We start from the raw sequence: 17,063 nt of genomic DNA on the forward strand, positions 1-17,063 counted from the left end.
TGTCGCGGCTTCGGGCTGCCCAGGCTCCGCCCCCTGTGAGTGTGTAAGTGTGTGATGCTGCCGCGGCCGCCGCCGCCGCCTGTGCAGCCGCCGCCGCCGCCGCCGCCGCCGCCGCCGCTGCCGCTGCCGCCCCGGCTGCCGCGCCGCGCCGCGCCGCCGCCGCTACCCCGGCCGCCCCCGCCGCCGCCGCCCCGCAGCCCGCCAGGCGGGCGGCCCCGCCGGCCCGAGCCCCCCAGCGCCTGCCGCCGCAGCGTCGGGGCGCTGGGCGCGCGGGCAGCCGCGGAGCGAGCGGACCCGAGCGGGCGGCCGGGCACTCGCCCGCCCGGTGCCACCGCCGCCGCCGCTCCGGAGCGCAGGACCGGGCACCGCCGGCGCCCGCCGCCGCCGCCGATGCGGCCTGGGCACTTTTAGCCGGGCGGGAGGGCCGGAGAGCCGGGCCGCCGAGAGCAGCGAGCGAGCCGCGCCGAGAGCCGCGCCGACCCGCCGCGAGCAGGGACGGACGCCCGCCCGCCGCCGCCGCCGCTCGGCCGCTATGGATCTATTCGACTTTTTCAGGGACTGGGACTTGGAGCAGCAGTGGTAGGTGTTGATCTCTGCCTTCTCCTTGCGACGCGGGTCCCCCGGCCGGGGCCGGGCTTTTCGCCTTTGTTAAGAGGAGCCGGGGCTGTGGTGGGGGCGCCCCAGACGCCCTCCCACTTGCTCCCAGCCACCTCTGGCCCCGCCGCCGCGACTCCTCTCGCGCGGGCGCCCGGGTGGTGGTGGGGGTGAGGGGAGGTGGCGGCCGCGGGTGGGATGCGGGTCCCGAAGGCGTCGTGTGGCGCTCCAAGTCCGAAGAGTTGCCTGTGGCCCGGATGGGAGCCCGCGCCGCCTGCGGGCCGAGCCGCACGACCCCCGCGGGGATCTTCCCTGCGCACCCACCGGCCCGGCCCGTCCCCCGGCGCACCGGATCCCGCCCGGCCGAAAGGCTTCAACTTTCTAGGTGTCGAGCGCCGGCGGCCGGCCGCGGGGACCGGCAGCGGCAAGGTGCCGTCGGCCGCCCTCCTCCGTGTCCGCGACCGCCTCCCCCGCCGCCGCCGCCACCTCGGTCCCCGCGCGGCGCGCACACCTTCCCCCGCCGCTCGCGCAGCACAAGTTCCCCGCACGCGGGTGCCTGCTGGCCTCGCGGGCCGCCGAGCGGGGGACCCCGGGTCCGGGCCGACTTCGGCGTTGGCTCTCAAGGCAGGGATTTTGAAGTTAGTCCCCCGAAGTCTGCTGCTCCGACGTCTGTGCACATTTAATTACCGGCCGGACCCCTGTCCGCCCCCACTGGGAGGCAGCCGCAGGTCTGTGTGATGGGCACCCAGCTCGGATTCAGAGGGTTAGTCGGCTCTTCCCCAAATACCGTAAACTTGTCGCTGAGAGCGTTTTGAAAGATGGTGCAAAGGTGACTGGGGAGCCGGAAAGTTGTTACCGCGTGCCGTGCGCGCGCGCGTGCATAAATAGTGATATACATATCTATTAACTTTTTAAAAAACTCCACCTTCTGCCATAGGCATTATTGTTGTTAATCCGTCACAACATTTTAACATACCAATTGCCGCCCCCCCCCCCCAGCCTGTGGCTTGAGAAGGGGTGAGGATGCGGCGGCAGCGATTTACAATTGCATCTTGGTTATTGCCTTTTTAAATGTAGTTAGGATAATCTACAATACAGACCGGTGGTGCGAAATCTTCTGCGATGTTAAACTGCTAGCAGCCGTTGGCTATGAATGCTGTGTATTTTTACAAGGATTTCCCTTGCTGATGTGATATTTTAGGCAATTTCCTTCTTTAGTAAAGGGTCATACTCTTAGCCAATAGCTTCATTATGCCAATCGTGAGCCCTTTAGTTGCAAATCCAAGATAATCAGAACTTAAATACATTTTCTTTTACAGCAATTCCGGGTAAATCCTTGCAGCCACAAATTACACTGTATCAGTATTAATCGGTAAGGCATTTTTGATACTATGCAAGGTTTTATCAACCCTGCAGAAAAACATTCTGTTACGGTTTTTAATAACCGTGCTGTTATTTAAAAGTAAAGATCACAATAAAATTACTCCTCAATTAAATATTATGCTCCTGCACACAGCCTTTACTCTGCTTCACTAATTTATTTTGCAGACAACTGATAACCACAGCATTACCATTTGCATACAATTTGCCTAATATATGGTGTGGGTAACATCATTAATTTAACAGACGTTGTTATAATTGATTTCGTGGGTGTAGTTCAAATGTTAAACATATCCAGGGTATTAGGTTTTAAAAAAATGTGTTTCTTATATTGTTTTAATTTCAGTTTAATCTTAGACACATGCAGTTGCATATTTAAAGGGGATGGGCTCTTTTCATTTCTTTTTTCAGAAAGACACGCCCCCCCCCTTTGGGGACTATCATTTCTTTTTTTAAAGAAAAGGCAAAACCTTTTTCCTCCAGTTTTGTAACTATGCCACATGCAGACTTGGACACTCTGTGGATATTATGTGAAATACGGATGAATTAGTGTAACATATCTGCATAAATAAGCTGGCCTTTTCCCTCTGTGCCCATGTGCCAGGAAAATTTCTCCTTCTTACTGTTTGATTGCGAGGGGCAAACTTCCTTATGAATCTGTTTGTAAACATTTGTAATGTGGGTTGTGCATCTGTCTTGAACCCCCCCCCCCAAAAAAAAAGGAACATAAACGTGACAATAGCGGATGAACTAAAAAAGCTTCATACTGCCTTGAATGGAAATCTGTACTTTTCCAAACTCTGCAGACATGTAGGGCACACCAATTATATGTTCATTACCTGTTTACTTCCTTTCCTGGGGAGTAAGTAGCTGCTTAGAGTGCTGGCATCCATTCTTCCCCCTCCCCCCAGAAGGTCCAAGGAAAAAGGCTTGGGCCAAGTGAAGGGTCTCATTTACATAGTATCTTTCCTCAACCTTCACTTGTAGACCTGAAAACTCTGAGCTGCCTCTAGTGCAACCCTAGATGTCTGACAACAAATGGATCAGGCCAGCTACAAAACAAACTCATTTACCTAGACTTAATGAAGGAAGACTTTACGTACACAGGCATATGTGTTACTTGCAAACACTTGACTACAGTAAACAAAAAGTACACGCCCATTTACAAACACATTTGTCAGAATGAATGCAAATGGGAAGGATGGGGCATGAAAGACGATGTGCTGGGTCTCGGAGTGCTGTGTGCCTAAAGGAACATATCCCTGGATTTCACAAACTGCCCGTGTATCTTAATGGGTGGTGCTCTGGACTCGACGAAAGGGTCAAAGCATAAGTTCTTTAAGATTCTTGGATGAATGGGCAGTGTTCACCTGAGTCTGAATTTCATATGAACCATTCTGTGAAAGAAGAGGAAGGTGCAGGTGTCTGTCTGTGTGCACCAAACACACCATTGCTCTCAAGTAAAAGAAAAAAGAAAGGAACAAAAAATGAAATTTTACAGCCTGAGCCATTCTATCGACTTGCCTCTGGTAACTCAGTAAATGAATTCTTGAGGTGTCTGGAGATCTTGTGGCGAGATTTGGCCTTGTTTACCAGCCGTGGGGATGTCATTAATCCCCATTTAAGAGGGGATAAAAGCAAAATCGGAGGGGCTACAAAGTGTCCCGCCTTTCAGTCCTGTGAGCACCCCCCCGTATTGATTAGGTATGGCTTTGTGACAGGCCAAGGTCCTCTGTGGCGATGTTTATCTTTTCATTATTAAAAAAAGAGGGAAGGAGAGAAGGGCCGACAGATAGAGACAGGGGTGCATCCTTAAACATAAAAAATGGAAAGAAAGCCACCAGGCTACCAAAATCAAAGTGTGAAAAAGTCTAGTGAAGATTGTGGTGAGGCACTTGTGACCCAAGGCCGGCAGCAGTGGTTTGTAGTTTTTAAGTGATGTCTCACAAGTAGCCTAATTAGAGGCCAGCTCGCACACGGGCAGTTACACAGGAAGAGACTTAAACTCACTAAACCGTTATATAAATAGAAAGTTCAAAGGTCTGTGTGGGCTGTCAAGGCTGGGAAGGGGCCATGTGCAGGCCAGGCTTCTCCTCCTCCCGCGAAGGCGGCCCCGGGGGCCTGGCCCATCGGCCCCTGCCTTCCCCAGCCCTCCTCGACCCTGCGGGGGAGGGGGAGACCCTGCTCCGCTCTGCAGACAAAAGTGAACTGTTTCACGTCCAGCCCGCCCGGCCCGTGCGCGGCAACAGCCCGCCAGCCACTGCCAGCCGTGCGCGCACAGGTCTTCCGAGGCCCCTCCGGCCGCAGTCCTTCGGGAGCGTGGTACAGACCTGCTCCTACGTGGGAAGATGTGGGAGGGAGAGAGCGCGCGCCAAGGGGTGGCAGCACCGTGGGGGCGGCGGGGCAGGGACCTGTTCAGACCCTGGCCTACAGGTTGCCAGGGTTTGTGGTTCTCTACCTGCGTCCATTTGTCTCCCCCCTCTCTGTTTGGCTTCCATGAAAAAGGAGCCGGTCTGCGGTCTGTTTTCTTTGCTAGTACAATATGCATTCTCCAGAGTGCGTGAGCGTTCGTTCAGCAAACCGTGGCGGGGGTTGAGGCTCTTAAGGGAGTGTATGGATGGGGAGGCTAGACCGGAGGCCGTGAAATTAGCCAGGGCTGAGGTCTCCTCCGCAGCCCCGCCAAGCCCTCCAAAGGATAAAAGCTATCTCGGTAAATCTGAAAAAGGCACGTCTATTCGACAAGAAAGAAAATTGTCTCATGTTAGAAATCAGTTTAATGATACATGAATTGTTTTGCTAATGATTCAGTCAAGCGTTTAACAACTTTAAAATATACAAATCAAGATTGAAAATGACTACCTCAAAAATGAATCTGTCATTATAGACATAAACGAGATTCCAAACATTTAAGCATTTTGTAGATGGGTAAAAATTATATTGTATTTAAACATGCTAATTATTGTTGAATAGAAATGGCTTTAATGCGCTGAACCTTTATTTCATGCTCATTATTCTTAGCTAAGACTATTTCTTGCATGCAAAATTGGCACATATTTAATGTAATTTCAGAATCATAAAGGTCCAATAAAATGGCCATCTCTGGAACAATCTAGAAGCTCTTGCCCTATGGGCTTGTAGCTCCTACCTCAAAAAGTGAAACTGCCACACAGTTGATTAGCCTGTCCTGTAGACAAAACAATTGGTACAGGGACAGCATTTTTCACTTTTAATTTTGTCTTTTTCAGATTGTTGTGGGATAAAGAAAGAGGTTTTAAAAACTTGTTTACTGATAATGGGAAGAAATGCATTGCTGTTGACACCACAACTTGAAGCAACCTTTTGGAGTGTGTGTGTGTGTGTGTGTGTGTGTGTGTGTGTGTGTGTGTGTTTCACCTGTGCGTTCTAGAACGCATCGTCATCATTGCTACTGTGATTGGAGTATTTACTCTGTGCCCCAGGCATCACCGGATGCTTTAAATAGTCAATCTCACTTTATCCTTCAGACGTCTTTATGGGATAGGACCTGTTACGCTCTCTGTTTTACAGATGAAGTAATGGAATCACTAAGCTACTTGGTGATACAATCCAGGTTCTGCCTTAGATGGAGTTGACCCCACAGCCCGCACCATTGACAGCTGATACCTTGTGCGAGCCTTTTCAAATGTGGGATACTTTCCCATATGTCACCTCATTTAGTCCTTGTAATTTAGAATGTTCAGGTGTTATTCCCATTTTACAGATGAGCAAACAGCCCTAGAGAGGTCGTTTGACTTGCTTACGGCCACACAACCTGGTTAGTAGTAGAGCTAGGTAAGAAATCCACATCTCCCAATTTCCAGGTCAGGTGCCTTGCCATGAAACCTCATTGCCTATTATTTATTGTTACTGTACGGGCCTGAGCATTTAGCCATCACTGAAACAAATGGATTGGATTGTGTATATCATACTTGTGTAAAAAAAAAAAATTGGTGGAATTAGCATGTAATTGACTAGGCATGGGACTCTGCTTTTTTCTTTTAGATAAAAAAAGAACAATTTATGTACTGATATAATCTCTTAGCACTTCTTTGATGGATGCCCCTTTAATGAAAACCTGTGAATGGCAAGATATATATATAAAAAGAGGCAAAACTCAAGTCCTTGGGAACTGTCCATTTAAATTTGAATGCCTTAATTGTGAAGATTTGATACTTGATCATAAAGAAGATCATAGGTATATTTGGATCCTCAAAGCTGGGACTAGGAGGTGGATAACATTTCTTCCCAAAGCTTTATAACTTACCGTATCGGTTGTTTGATGTGATCCTCACCATAACCTTGTGGGTTTGTCAGGACTGAGACTGTTAGCTTCATTTTGTAGATGAGAAAACTGAAGTTCAGAAAGGTTAAGTGACTTGCTTAAGTTTACACAGTCAGTGGAGGCCCTAGGATTTGTGTTTATGGCTCTTTTCACTGCGTTACTGCTGTTGCATTAAGTCGTCGATGTCTAAATATCCACACTGCTTCCTAGGGCGTGGTGTATCACCCTCTTGCATCATGTAGCACAGTGCCTTTCCCATCACAGGTGCGCAATAAACATCTGTTGATTGATGTTACAGCCCATCAGCTCAAAGAGTGTCCTATGCAAATGCTTGAATCTTTCAAAGATAAAAGTTGCTCAGTAAATCCTGGTGATAATACTGGCCCTCTGCCTCTTGGATAGTGGTTTAATTGTCTGTAATCTTCTTGAAGATCTCGGAGCCAGTCTGGCCTCTCTTACAGAAGGTAAGAACAAGGAAGAAGGGTTACGAAAGAAACCTAGGCAAGGAAGAGGCAAAATTGGAACCGATGTTATTTATGGGTACGATGTTTTAGAAAATAGAATTTCTCTGAACTCTCAGATATGCGTAGAACTGAAAACCCCAACTTTTAAAGCATGGGATACAGGAGTTAACGGACTAGGATTGTGTCTCAATCCGTACGGAGAATATTAAAGAAGAATGTGTGACAAAAACCTGAAGGAATTGAACGGTCGGAGGTTGGGATTCCTCCAGCTTTCCTTGAATTTCAGCCTTTCTGACTTGTATTTCATCATGAGAAGGCTGTTTTTCTACTTAACTGTAGCAGATCCACGCCATAAATTATCATGACTGTTAAACAAAGGTCCGGCGCTAGGTTCCTCTAATGTAAAACTTTTATGTTGCACTTTAATGAAATTTTATATGCATGTTCAAAGCAAGGTACACTTTGCGCTGTGGAGAGGGCGATGCTCTGAATTGTTGAATTTATTTTAAAGTAAATCTTTTCGATGACCTTAGCTGCTAACATCCACCCACTTACTGAGCTGCGAGAAATTATCTGAGGGCTTAAATAAAATGGCATGATTTAAGCAGGGCTGACAATAGCACTACAGCTAGAATCTGATTTTGATTATGGAGTGCTCAGTTTATGGAACGCTATTTTTTTATATACCTGTGCATTTTGCTTCATTTGAAAAAGAACGCCAGCCAGTGATTTAAAGTAATCTTTGATTTGGTTCTTCAGTAGGCATGTGCTGGTGTATGAGGGTATAAAAGCCACACGTTGGGAAATAAGCTAAGGAAAGAGGTTTTGGTTTCAACACAAGCTCAAAATCCCTCATCTGTTTATTTTTTTCAGCATTCCCTTGGCTGGAAAAAAGGAAAAGAAAAAAAGACGTTACTTCCATCCTATAAAGAATGATTCACTTTGTTACATTTCCAAATAATAGTTCTCTGTATTGTCTATCGTCTTCAGAGAAAACCAGATCTCAGTAGCGGATACTGGTTCGCTCGGTGGCCTTGATTAAACTGTATTCCTGGAGTCTGAATTTTGTGTTCTGTAGGCAACATGTCTCCTGGAAATAGCATCAAAATGGTTTCGTTTTTGTATAAATAAAAAGTAAAACCCTATTTACCTCATAGTAATGCTGCACTTGCTTTAACACTCATTGCAAGAAGTTTCTTCGCGTCTGATGTACTCTGGGTCTTCAGGTCTGTAGTCTGGTTCGATCAAACCAACCAGCCAGAAGGAACGTGTTATGAGGTCAGTTTAACCTTCTGACGGTGGCAGTATGTACATGACGACCTAACCATCCAGTGAACAACGAAACATGCAATCACAGAGGCTTTACTTCTCCTTCCAGCATGCCAGTCAACTAATTTTTTTAAATAAATTAATTTTCCAAAGGGACTGGTTGTTTTCATGCCAGGTCGGCACAGCCACAGTAACTAAATTAAATTCCAGCATTGATGGATGTTTCTGACGAAGTGCCATGGAATCATGGAGAGGTCTCATCAATTAGCCATTATTTATTTGCTGGCAAAAGGCTTGGCTGTGGTGTGCACAAATTAATCAATTCCTCGAACCTAATGCTTCAAGACTGGAGGGCCCTTCAGAGTCACGTGGTCTAGCCTCTTCATTGTACAGATGAGGAGACCGAGGCACAGGATGGGACAATGCCTTGCCCAAGGACATACAGTCAGTAAGGGACACAGCTGGGGTCGGGAGCCCTCATGCCCTAGTTCAGTGTTTGTCAGTTCTAGCAAGAACTGTTTTCAGGCATGCCTGGGTGACTCGGTCGGTTAAGCACCTGACTTTGGCTCAGGTCATGATCTCACGGTTTGTGGATGAAGCCCTGCATCAGGCTCTCTGCTCTCAGCACAGAGCCTGCTTCAGACCCTCTCTCTCTGTTTCCCTCTCTCTCTGCCCTTCTCCTCCCCTCCCAAGAAAAAATAAACATTAAAGAAAAGAACTGCTTTCACTGTGTCCCTACTCTGTGCCCAGCACACTGCTAGGCAGTCACTTTTAGGGGGAGATGAAAGGAACGTAAAGATGAGCTCTGGCCCCGCTGACGTGACAACAGAATGGAGAACGAGATCGGGGGAAATAGTGTGTCATGGGTGTGAGTAAAATAGGAATTCAGGGAGAGCGAGTGTGTGAGCTAGGATAGGAGAAGCGGTCGTCATCAGGACCCATGAAACTCGTTGAGTACTATTAGCACGGGCCAGAGTGGACACGGAAAGCCAGAAATGTGGATTGTTTGGATGGCCAGCCAGAAATGGGGATCGTTTGGAGGGCCGGCGGCAGCCCACATTCAATATTAAGCAATGGTTTTGGCCCCGGAGTTGTCTGGTTTGACGGGATGAGCGTGTGCGTGTGACCTACCGAAGTTACGTTGTGCCGCACGAATGGCGTATTTTCATGCACATTGACCGCCATTGACTGGGAGACAATTGCAGAACTCTTGACAACTATGCTGACTCTCTGAATTATGGAAATATTGGTGCAAACGCTCTTCAAAGAAATCCCAAATCAAAGTTTGTTTTCCCGAATCGGTTGAAACAAATGTTTGTAAATTGGCACAGTGGCCGACAAAAGAGCCGTTTTCAAAAGAGGCACGTGTTGTGGCTCTTGAGATGTGCCCAGATATCTCTCTTTGGTTCTTTCTCCGTTTTTCAAAAAATAATTAACTCATTTGTCTGGAAGGTGCCTACCGGTATTTTGACTTCTGTGTTTCCTTTCCCTAAAGAGCGAGTTGGTGCCTGGGGATTTATATCTGTGTTTCTGATTAGTTCTTTGACCACCAGATAATTCTTGGTCTGTCTCATCCTTCAGGTCTCAGCTAGGTCTCTGGGAAGCCTCTAGCTGCGGTCCTCCTCATCCTCTGCCCACCAAACTCACATACTGATGTCCTCTCGAGTTAGACTCTCCTCCTCTGAACATACTTCTGACGTACTTGAATTGTTTTGGGGGGGTGCGCATATATCTTTTATTTCTGTATTCCTGGCGTCTGAGCCATAGTGGTAGCCTAATGCAGCCATGCGGAGTGTAGCATCATTCATTCATTCATTCATTCATTCATTTATGCCGAATTCCTTTGGGCACTTTGCTCGGTCTCAAAATATTAAGTCTAGGCATCGTAATAACAATCGAACTGAAGATAATAAGTAGAGCTGACGTTTCCTTTGTGAAGGGCTCTGGTTTGCGTTATCTGATTGCCCGATTTTACAGGGCGGAGAGACTGGGACGTGGTGGTTCAGTGACTTGCCCAAGGTCACGCAGGTAGTGTATTGCAGAGCTGAAATGAAGCCTTAGCTTCTCTGCTAACCCGTGACGATACCCTGAGACACATGCTAGAATAGTGGCAAGACACTGCATGTTGCGGAGCACAGCCGGGGATGGGGCTGATGGGGCCTTTCTCGCTCAGCTCTGGTACTTACCTGTGGGGTTGGGTTTGAAACCATAGCCAAACAGGAGATGTAACTGACCTGATCTCTTACACAGCAAGACATTGCAAGATTGTGCTCCTCTTGGGTGTAAGCAGCAGATTGGGTGTTTGGGAGGGAACTGGACTGATCTGTAAACTTTAACTTAATTCAGACTCGGGAAGCATGAACTCAATGAGGGTGGATTCTGCTTTCTTTTCTTTTGTCCACTAGTGCATCGGCAGTGCCTAGAACCTTGTCTGGCACGCAGTAGGCGCTTGATTACTTTTTGCTGAACAAATAAATGGATTTCTCTACAATAGCCTGCTTAATGCTGTGTGTGGTCAAATTTGTGAAGAGATAGTTCAGAGGAGCAAGAATGAGGTCAAAGAGAAGAGCTAAAATCACAATGGTCAGACAGGTAGGTCCAGGTAGGTACATTGCCTTACCTTCAATAGATGTATTCTTGAAATAGCATGCCTATTAACATTTTATCAGTTAAATGATCTCGATGTGCATCTTGCCTGCCAGGAATCCTGTGGGGACTTCTTTATTGATGAGAATAATTGCTCCCAAATAGCCCCAAGCTTATCACTTTTGTGATTTTAGGCTTTTACATATAGCTTCTCTCCCCCCGCAAGTTATACCTACATTTAATATCTACAATAATGCTATGAGGGTAATTGTGCCCACTTAAAAAAGAAAACGTGTCTTAACTTATTACCATCATTGGATGAGGCTTTCGTCCAGTACCAAGTGTGTGTGTGGGGGGGTGGGGGGAGGCGAAGAACTCGCCTTCAACATTTGCTGAGTATTTTTCTCCACGCTTTAATAGCATTGTCTCCTTTGTGCCAGATGCCTTGTTTGTTTGTCTGTTTTGTCTTTCTTTTCTTCTTCTTTTTTTAAAAAAAATAGTTCCTGCTTTGGAGGCTAACCTAGGATTTGGGTTTTCCTAACATATTTTTAGACTGAACACATTTTCTATTTAAGCCTCTGGAGGATTCAGATTACAATTTCATCCCAAGGATGTGCAGAAAAGATTCCATATGTTCCGTAAGATGGTTCGATAGTCAGGGTAAGAGAACCAACATTTGCAGAGCATCATGTCACATGCTTTGCACACATCACCTCTTGAATAAGCATCCCAGAGATAGGTGTTCTTACCCTTGCCTTCACAGAGTTCAAATCATCTGTGTCTGAGCTGGACATAATAGAGTTTGATGGGTGATAAGGAGCATCTTTTCTTGTGTGTCTTGGCCGTCTGTGCGTCTTCTTTGGAGACATGTCCGTTCATGTCTTCTGCCCATTTTTCTATTGCATGATTTCTTTTGGGGGCTGAGTTTTATAAGTTCTTTATATGTTTTGAATACTCACCCTTTATCGGATGTGTCATTTGCCAAGTTCCATTGAATGATGAATGGATAAAGAAGATGTGAGGTATATATGTATGTATGTATGTATGTATGTATGTATACACACCCACACCCACATACACACACCCACACAGAATGGAATATTTCTAAGCCATAAACAGAACGAATGAAATCTCACCATTTGCAGCGACATGGATGGAGCTAGAGAGGATAGTGCTAAGTGAAATAAGTCAGTCATAGAAAGACAAATACCGTAAGATTTCATTCACATGTGGAATTTAAGAAACAAAGGAAGAAAAAAAGAGAAATTAACAAACAGACTCTTAACTACTGACGGTTCCCAGAGGGGAGGTGGGGGGATGGGTGAAATAAGTGACAGGGATTAAGGAGGGCACTTGTGATGAGTACAGGTGTTGCATGGAAGTGTTGAATCACTACATTATACACCTGAAACTAATATTACACTGTATGTTAACTCACTTGAATTAAAATTAAAACTTAAAAAAAATAGAGTTTGATGGGCAACTTCAAAGTATATAAAATAATCTTGGAAAAAACCCTCAAAACATGTTTGTATTGTTTTCCCAGTGCAAAATGAAACACGACACAATGCACATTGAAGAAGACAAGTAAAACAGGATGAAGAAATCTAGGACATTTTAGTGCAGATGAAACACACGAGTGGTTAAATTAATCATATACTAAGACACATACTAGGAGGAGAGATAGTAGGGACTTGTGGGTCTTTACTGAATTAGGGCTCATCGTCAGAAATGAAACATATCTGAGTCATAAAGATCCCGGAGAAGTGCAGGAGCCACCGTGGACCTTTTACAAAAGTTAGCTATTAAATATTAACTCTGTCCCTTTTGCTGCAATTAGGCATCTTGGCCCATTGGTTTTGAGGTTCTGTAACAGTTGAAACGTAAGCAGCGCACATATATTCAGACTGCAAGTGGGAAAAGTTCCCCTCAAGAATGATGAAGACCATTTTCATTGGATTTTGATCAGCATTTTACCCAGAAGTCACAGGGAAATGTCAATGGGCGCTCTAAGGCCATTGAAAATTGACACGAGCGCCTCACTTCTGCTACCCAGGCTTTTGTAAACAATCGCTGTTACTCATGTATTTTGAACAAAAAAATAGAGATTTGATGACCCTTTTTCAAGGGGCTCGAAAAGTTAAAGTGAATTCTAAATGTAGATTAGTAGCGAATGATGACAGCCAAGCCAGTTTTACCCCAGTTGATTAATTTATAAGCATACTGGGCAATGATTTTAACCAACAGCTATGCAGAGTAGAATCCTAATGGGAACTGTCTGTTAAAAATTACGTAAAGTAGGGCATTTGATTTATTTCATAGTTTCTCAAAGCTCAATTTTAACTTCATACAAAATAATGCATTAGTCACCCGGGATAAATGACACATTGAATGAAGTTGTGATTTTGTCTGCTTCTCCTAATCTGATTTAGCACAGGATTACATCTGGCTTCGTGGTTTATTCCTATCCTAAACATTTGCCGGGGAGGGAGGGATGGGAGGTGGGATCTGTGTATCTCCTGTTCCATATCTCATTAGATGAGGCTGGGCCGTATAGCCCTGGCCCACCCTAGCCACAGGGAGGCAGATGGAAGGATTTATAGACACAGCCCCTTTAATACATGATGAACCGACAGATTTCAGTTTTGGTGGTAACCAATTTGAGATTGGTTACATTTTCAGACCTGGAATATGTATTATTATAAAGTATCTTTTTTAATGTTTATTTTTGAGGGAGAGAGAGAGAGAGAGGGAGAGATTGGAAGGGGCAGAGAGAGAGAGGGAGGCAGAGGATCTGAAGCAGGCTCTGATGTTAGTGCAGAGCCCACATGGGGCTCGAACCCACGAACCACGAGCTCATGACTTGAGCCGAAGTCGGACGCTCAACCGACTGGTGCCCCTAAAGTACCTTTACTAAAGGAACACAAATCACTAAAATTCATGAAAACAAGTTAGAATGTGAGAGACCACCAGACTTGGCCTAGGTGCCTAATTCCAGCCCCCATCTCCAGTCATGCCTTTCCCCTCGACCCTGCGGCTGGGGAGTCTTTTCTGTGGACCACGAATGGGGTAGTGGTTGCCCCAGGGGAGCACATCCCTCTGAGCCTTACAGTGTCACCCCACATTCAATTGCCGTGCCAAGACCTGCCAACTTTTTCTACTCTGATCACTGTTATCGCCATCTTTCATTGGGTTCTTTGCCTTCCTGGAAGGTGGAAAGGTGAATTTGTCCGGCGGAAAAGCTCTGAAATCTGTTTGGCCTGCAGTGGCACACCAAAATTAGAAGAGCCGGGAGGTTTTACATTCATGGCTGACTGGAAATATGCGGGCTTATATTTTTAAGATGTAAAAAACATGACTAGTAGAAAGTTCATAGAACTTCATGGACATCAAATAACTCTTAAAAACAGGTAAATGATGAAGTATGGGGTACGTTTCCCCTAAATTGAACGTAATCATAAAAATTCAGGGAAAAGCAATATATTCTGCAAAATTTATGAGGTTTTTTTTTTTTTTTTTGTGGGGGGAGAGTTTACAAAGCTTGACAACCCCCAGTGCATCTGGCCTGGCACATTCCTGTTTGTAATGAGAACCTTATGGGGTTCTGGGCCTGCTCCCCAGGGGGTATCATAAATGATACGCAAGTCAGAGACTTCGTGGCTCATGGCATTTCCCAGAAATGTTTTAGTTAAGCTGCCTCACCCAGCTACAGGGGCAGAAGTTGGGATGAAGTCCACTCATAAATCTTCACTGAACTTTAATTAAGTTATTATTTTTTTGCTATTGTTCATAGGAATTAGAGAGGGGAAGACATAACAGTGAATATATACCCCCCTGACTTCACAGAAATGGTCCAGGTTCTTGAGGTTAATGTGACTTTTATTATTTCATAGGCACACATTTTTTTTAATTTAAACTTTTTTTTAGTGCTTACTTTTGAGAGAGAGAGAGAGAGAGAGAGAGAGAGAGACAGAGTGTGAGTGGGGGAGGGGCAGAGAGAGAGAGAGAGAGAGAAAGAGAGAGAGACACATACAGAATTCGAACCAGGCTCTAGGCGAGCCATCAGCACAGAGCCCTACGTGGGGCTTGAACCCATGAACCGTGAGATCATGAGAGAGAGAGACAGAGAGAGAGAGAGAGAGCACAAGAGGCAGAGAGAGAGAGGGAGGCACGGAATCTCAAGCGGGCTCCCGGCTCTGAGCTGTCAGCACAGAGCCCAGCGTGGGGCTTGAACTTGTGAACTGTGAGATCATGACCTGAGCCAAAGTTAGAAGCTTAACCGACTGAGCCACCCAGGTGTTGTGGCACACATTTTTTTTTTAACAACAACAACAACAACAACAACAACCAGAAAACCACAGAAGTATAAATTCCTGAATGTAATCGTGATGTGACTTTATTATCAAAAGATGTGACGTCATTCCAACCAGGATGCTGTGTTCTGGTGGTGGTGGTGATTGGGGATGGGAAAAGCTCAAGCTGAAGTGGCCTGTGTGTGTTGACCCCTTAACGTGTTACTGCCTCTCCTGGGAATTCTGGCCCTTCTTTTTGTATGCCCAGAGCTTTGCAGCCTTTGGGAGAACCCTGTTGTTACTTTGAACTACACAACCCTCTGGGGGGCGCCTGGCTGGCTGGCATGGTTGGTAGAGCATATGACTCCTGATCTCAGCGTTGTGAGTTCGAGCCCCACGTTGTGCCTAAAGATTAGTTGAAAAAGACAAATGGACTACACAGCCCTCTGTTCTGCATCCCCTACCTTGCTGTCGCCATCTTTTGAATTCCTGACATTTATTCCTAGAATGAATGCTTCCTTGGGTAGGTCTAATAGCATTCAGAAATAGATACCTTATAGCATGAACATCACTATTCTTTTCATTGTCTTTCTTTTAATCATATCTGTTACATCTGATCAATTTTCAGACTTGTTTACCCTTTATTAGTGAGCTGGGATACTTACAGCAGTGTTTTGAAAGGGGAAAAACAACACTGCTTTCTGGGAGCCATTTAACTAATTTCTCCTAAGGACTATTTGTGCATTTTACGAGAGGAATGTTTAAAAGGTTGTAGTGAATGAGGCAGCTACACTAAAAGACTGAGGAGATGAGACAAATGCAACATTTTTAAAGGGAAAAAACCAATTTTTGCCTTTCATAAGTTTATTTTGAAAGGGTAGTAGAGAAATTGCTGTTTCGTCACTGGAAAAGAAGAGGGAATTACATATTCAAGGGACAGAAACCTTTAACATCTTACAAGGTATTGCAGTGAATTTCGTATTGCAGGTCCTAGACTGTTGTGGCTAATTGAGATTTGTGCCCCTGCCAACTGTACGAATCAGAGGCGGCATGTTTTGTTTAAGTTGTCGAATTATTAGACCTTCATCATCAACAAAATGGAAAGACACTGGAAATTGCAGCCATTGTTTAATAGTGTTTAATAGTGAGACTTCATTTCCTTTCTTTCTTTTTTTTTTTAATTTTTTAACATTTATTTTGGAGAGACAGAGACAGAACATGAGTGGGGGAGGGGCAGAGAGAGAGGGAGACAGAGAATCTGAAGCGGGCTCCAGGCTCCTAGCCATCAGCACAGAGCCCGACGTGGGGCTCGAACCCACGAACTGTGAGATCAAGAGGTGAGCTGAAGTCAGACGCTTCACCGACTGAGCCCCCCAGGCGCCCATTGTCTTAAGTAGACGATGGATGATGAAGGCTTCCAGCGTCACTCCTGATACTCTGTACCCCCTCCATTGCATATTAACAGGAGAATTCAGGCTCTCTGTGAGCCACATCTTTTTTTCATAATCATAATCTTCCGTTTAAAAACTGAAATGTAAAAATCGTAAAAGCTATAAAAATATAAAAAGCAATACGATCGGTTTTCATGAATCAATTTGAGCTCCTTTGAGTGGTGTGCATGCGCAAGGATGAACGCGGATACGGCGTGATTCTCATGAATGGCAAGATCGGAGGGAGAGGTTGTGGTCTTCGAACTTCAGGCTTGTGGAGGTCTTTACGGGGATGAGAGCTAGGCCAACTATGGGGCAGCGCTGACGCCCTTTCCTCAATCTCCCTGCCAGTCGATGCCCAGCTTCTGCCAGTCCAAACAAATGGGAGGAGAACAAAAATCCCTCTCAAGGCAGCTCATTTCTTCCCGTTTGGACCGTTCTGATACAGACTGCATCGAATGTATGAAAAGGGCCTCTCTGGAGCTCCCAGCTCTTGGTTGTGTTTCTGCCCTGGAGGCCACACAGAATAAATATAATCTCTTCAGTTCACCTGAGCCCTTCCTGGGTTTGAGGACAACCCTCCTGTGTTCACCGTGTTCTCATTTCTCAGGGCAAGATGTCCCAGCCTGTGGATAATTGCATAGTGAGAATCCTAGCAACCCTGCCTAGATCTGCAGGCGGGAGGTGGCCGTGCCCCGAATGCCCTCGTTCTGTTTTTAGGGTGGATAGAGCAGGGAGAGGCCTCTCC

General features: G+C 45.9%; 1 protein-coding gene across 11 annotated transcripts in view; it reads left to right on the forward strand.

Moving 5' to 3' along the window:
* Positions 1-278: 278 nt before the first annotated feature.
* The window catches only part of AFF2 (ALF transcription elongation factor 2), a 455,357-nt gene continuing 438,572 nt past the window's right edge, over positions 279-17,063 (forward strand). For all 11 annotated transcript variants that reach the window (XM_027054786.2, XM_027054788.2, XM_027054790.2 and 8 more), the window contains exon 1: positions 279-579. In XM_027054786.2, coding sequence (XP_026910587.1) covers positions 533-579 — 47 coding nt within the window. In that variant the 5' untranslated portion in view covers positions 279-532. The remainder of the gene's footprint in view (positions 580-17,063) is intronic.

This window comes from Acinonyx jubatus, chromosome X (assembly GCF_027475565.1).
Source record: "Acinonyx jubatus isolate Ajub_Pintada_27869175 chromosome X, VMU_Ajub_asm_v1.0, whole genome shotgun sequence".
NCBI lineage: Eukaryota > Metazoa > Chordata > Mammalia > Carnivora > Felidae > Acinonyx > Acinonyx jubatus.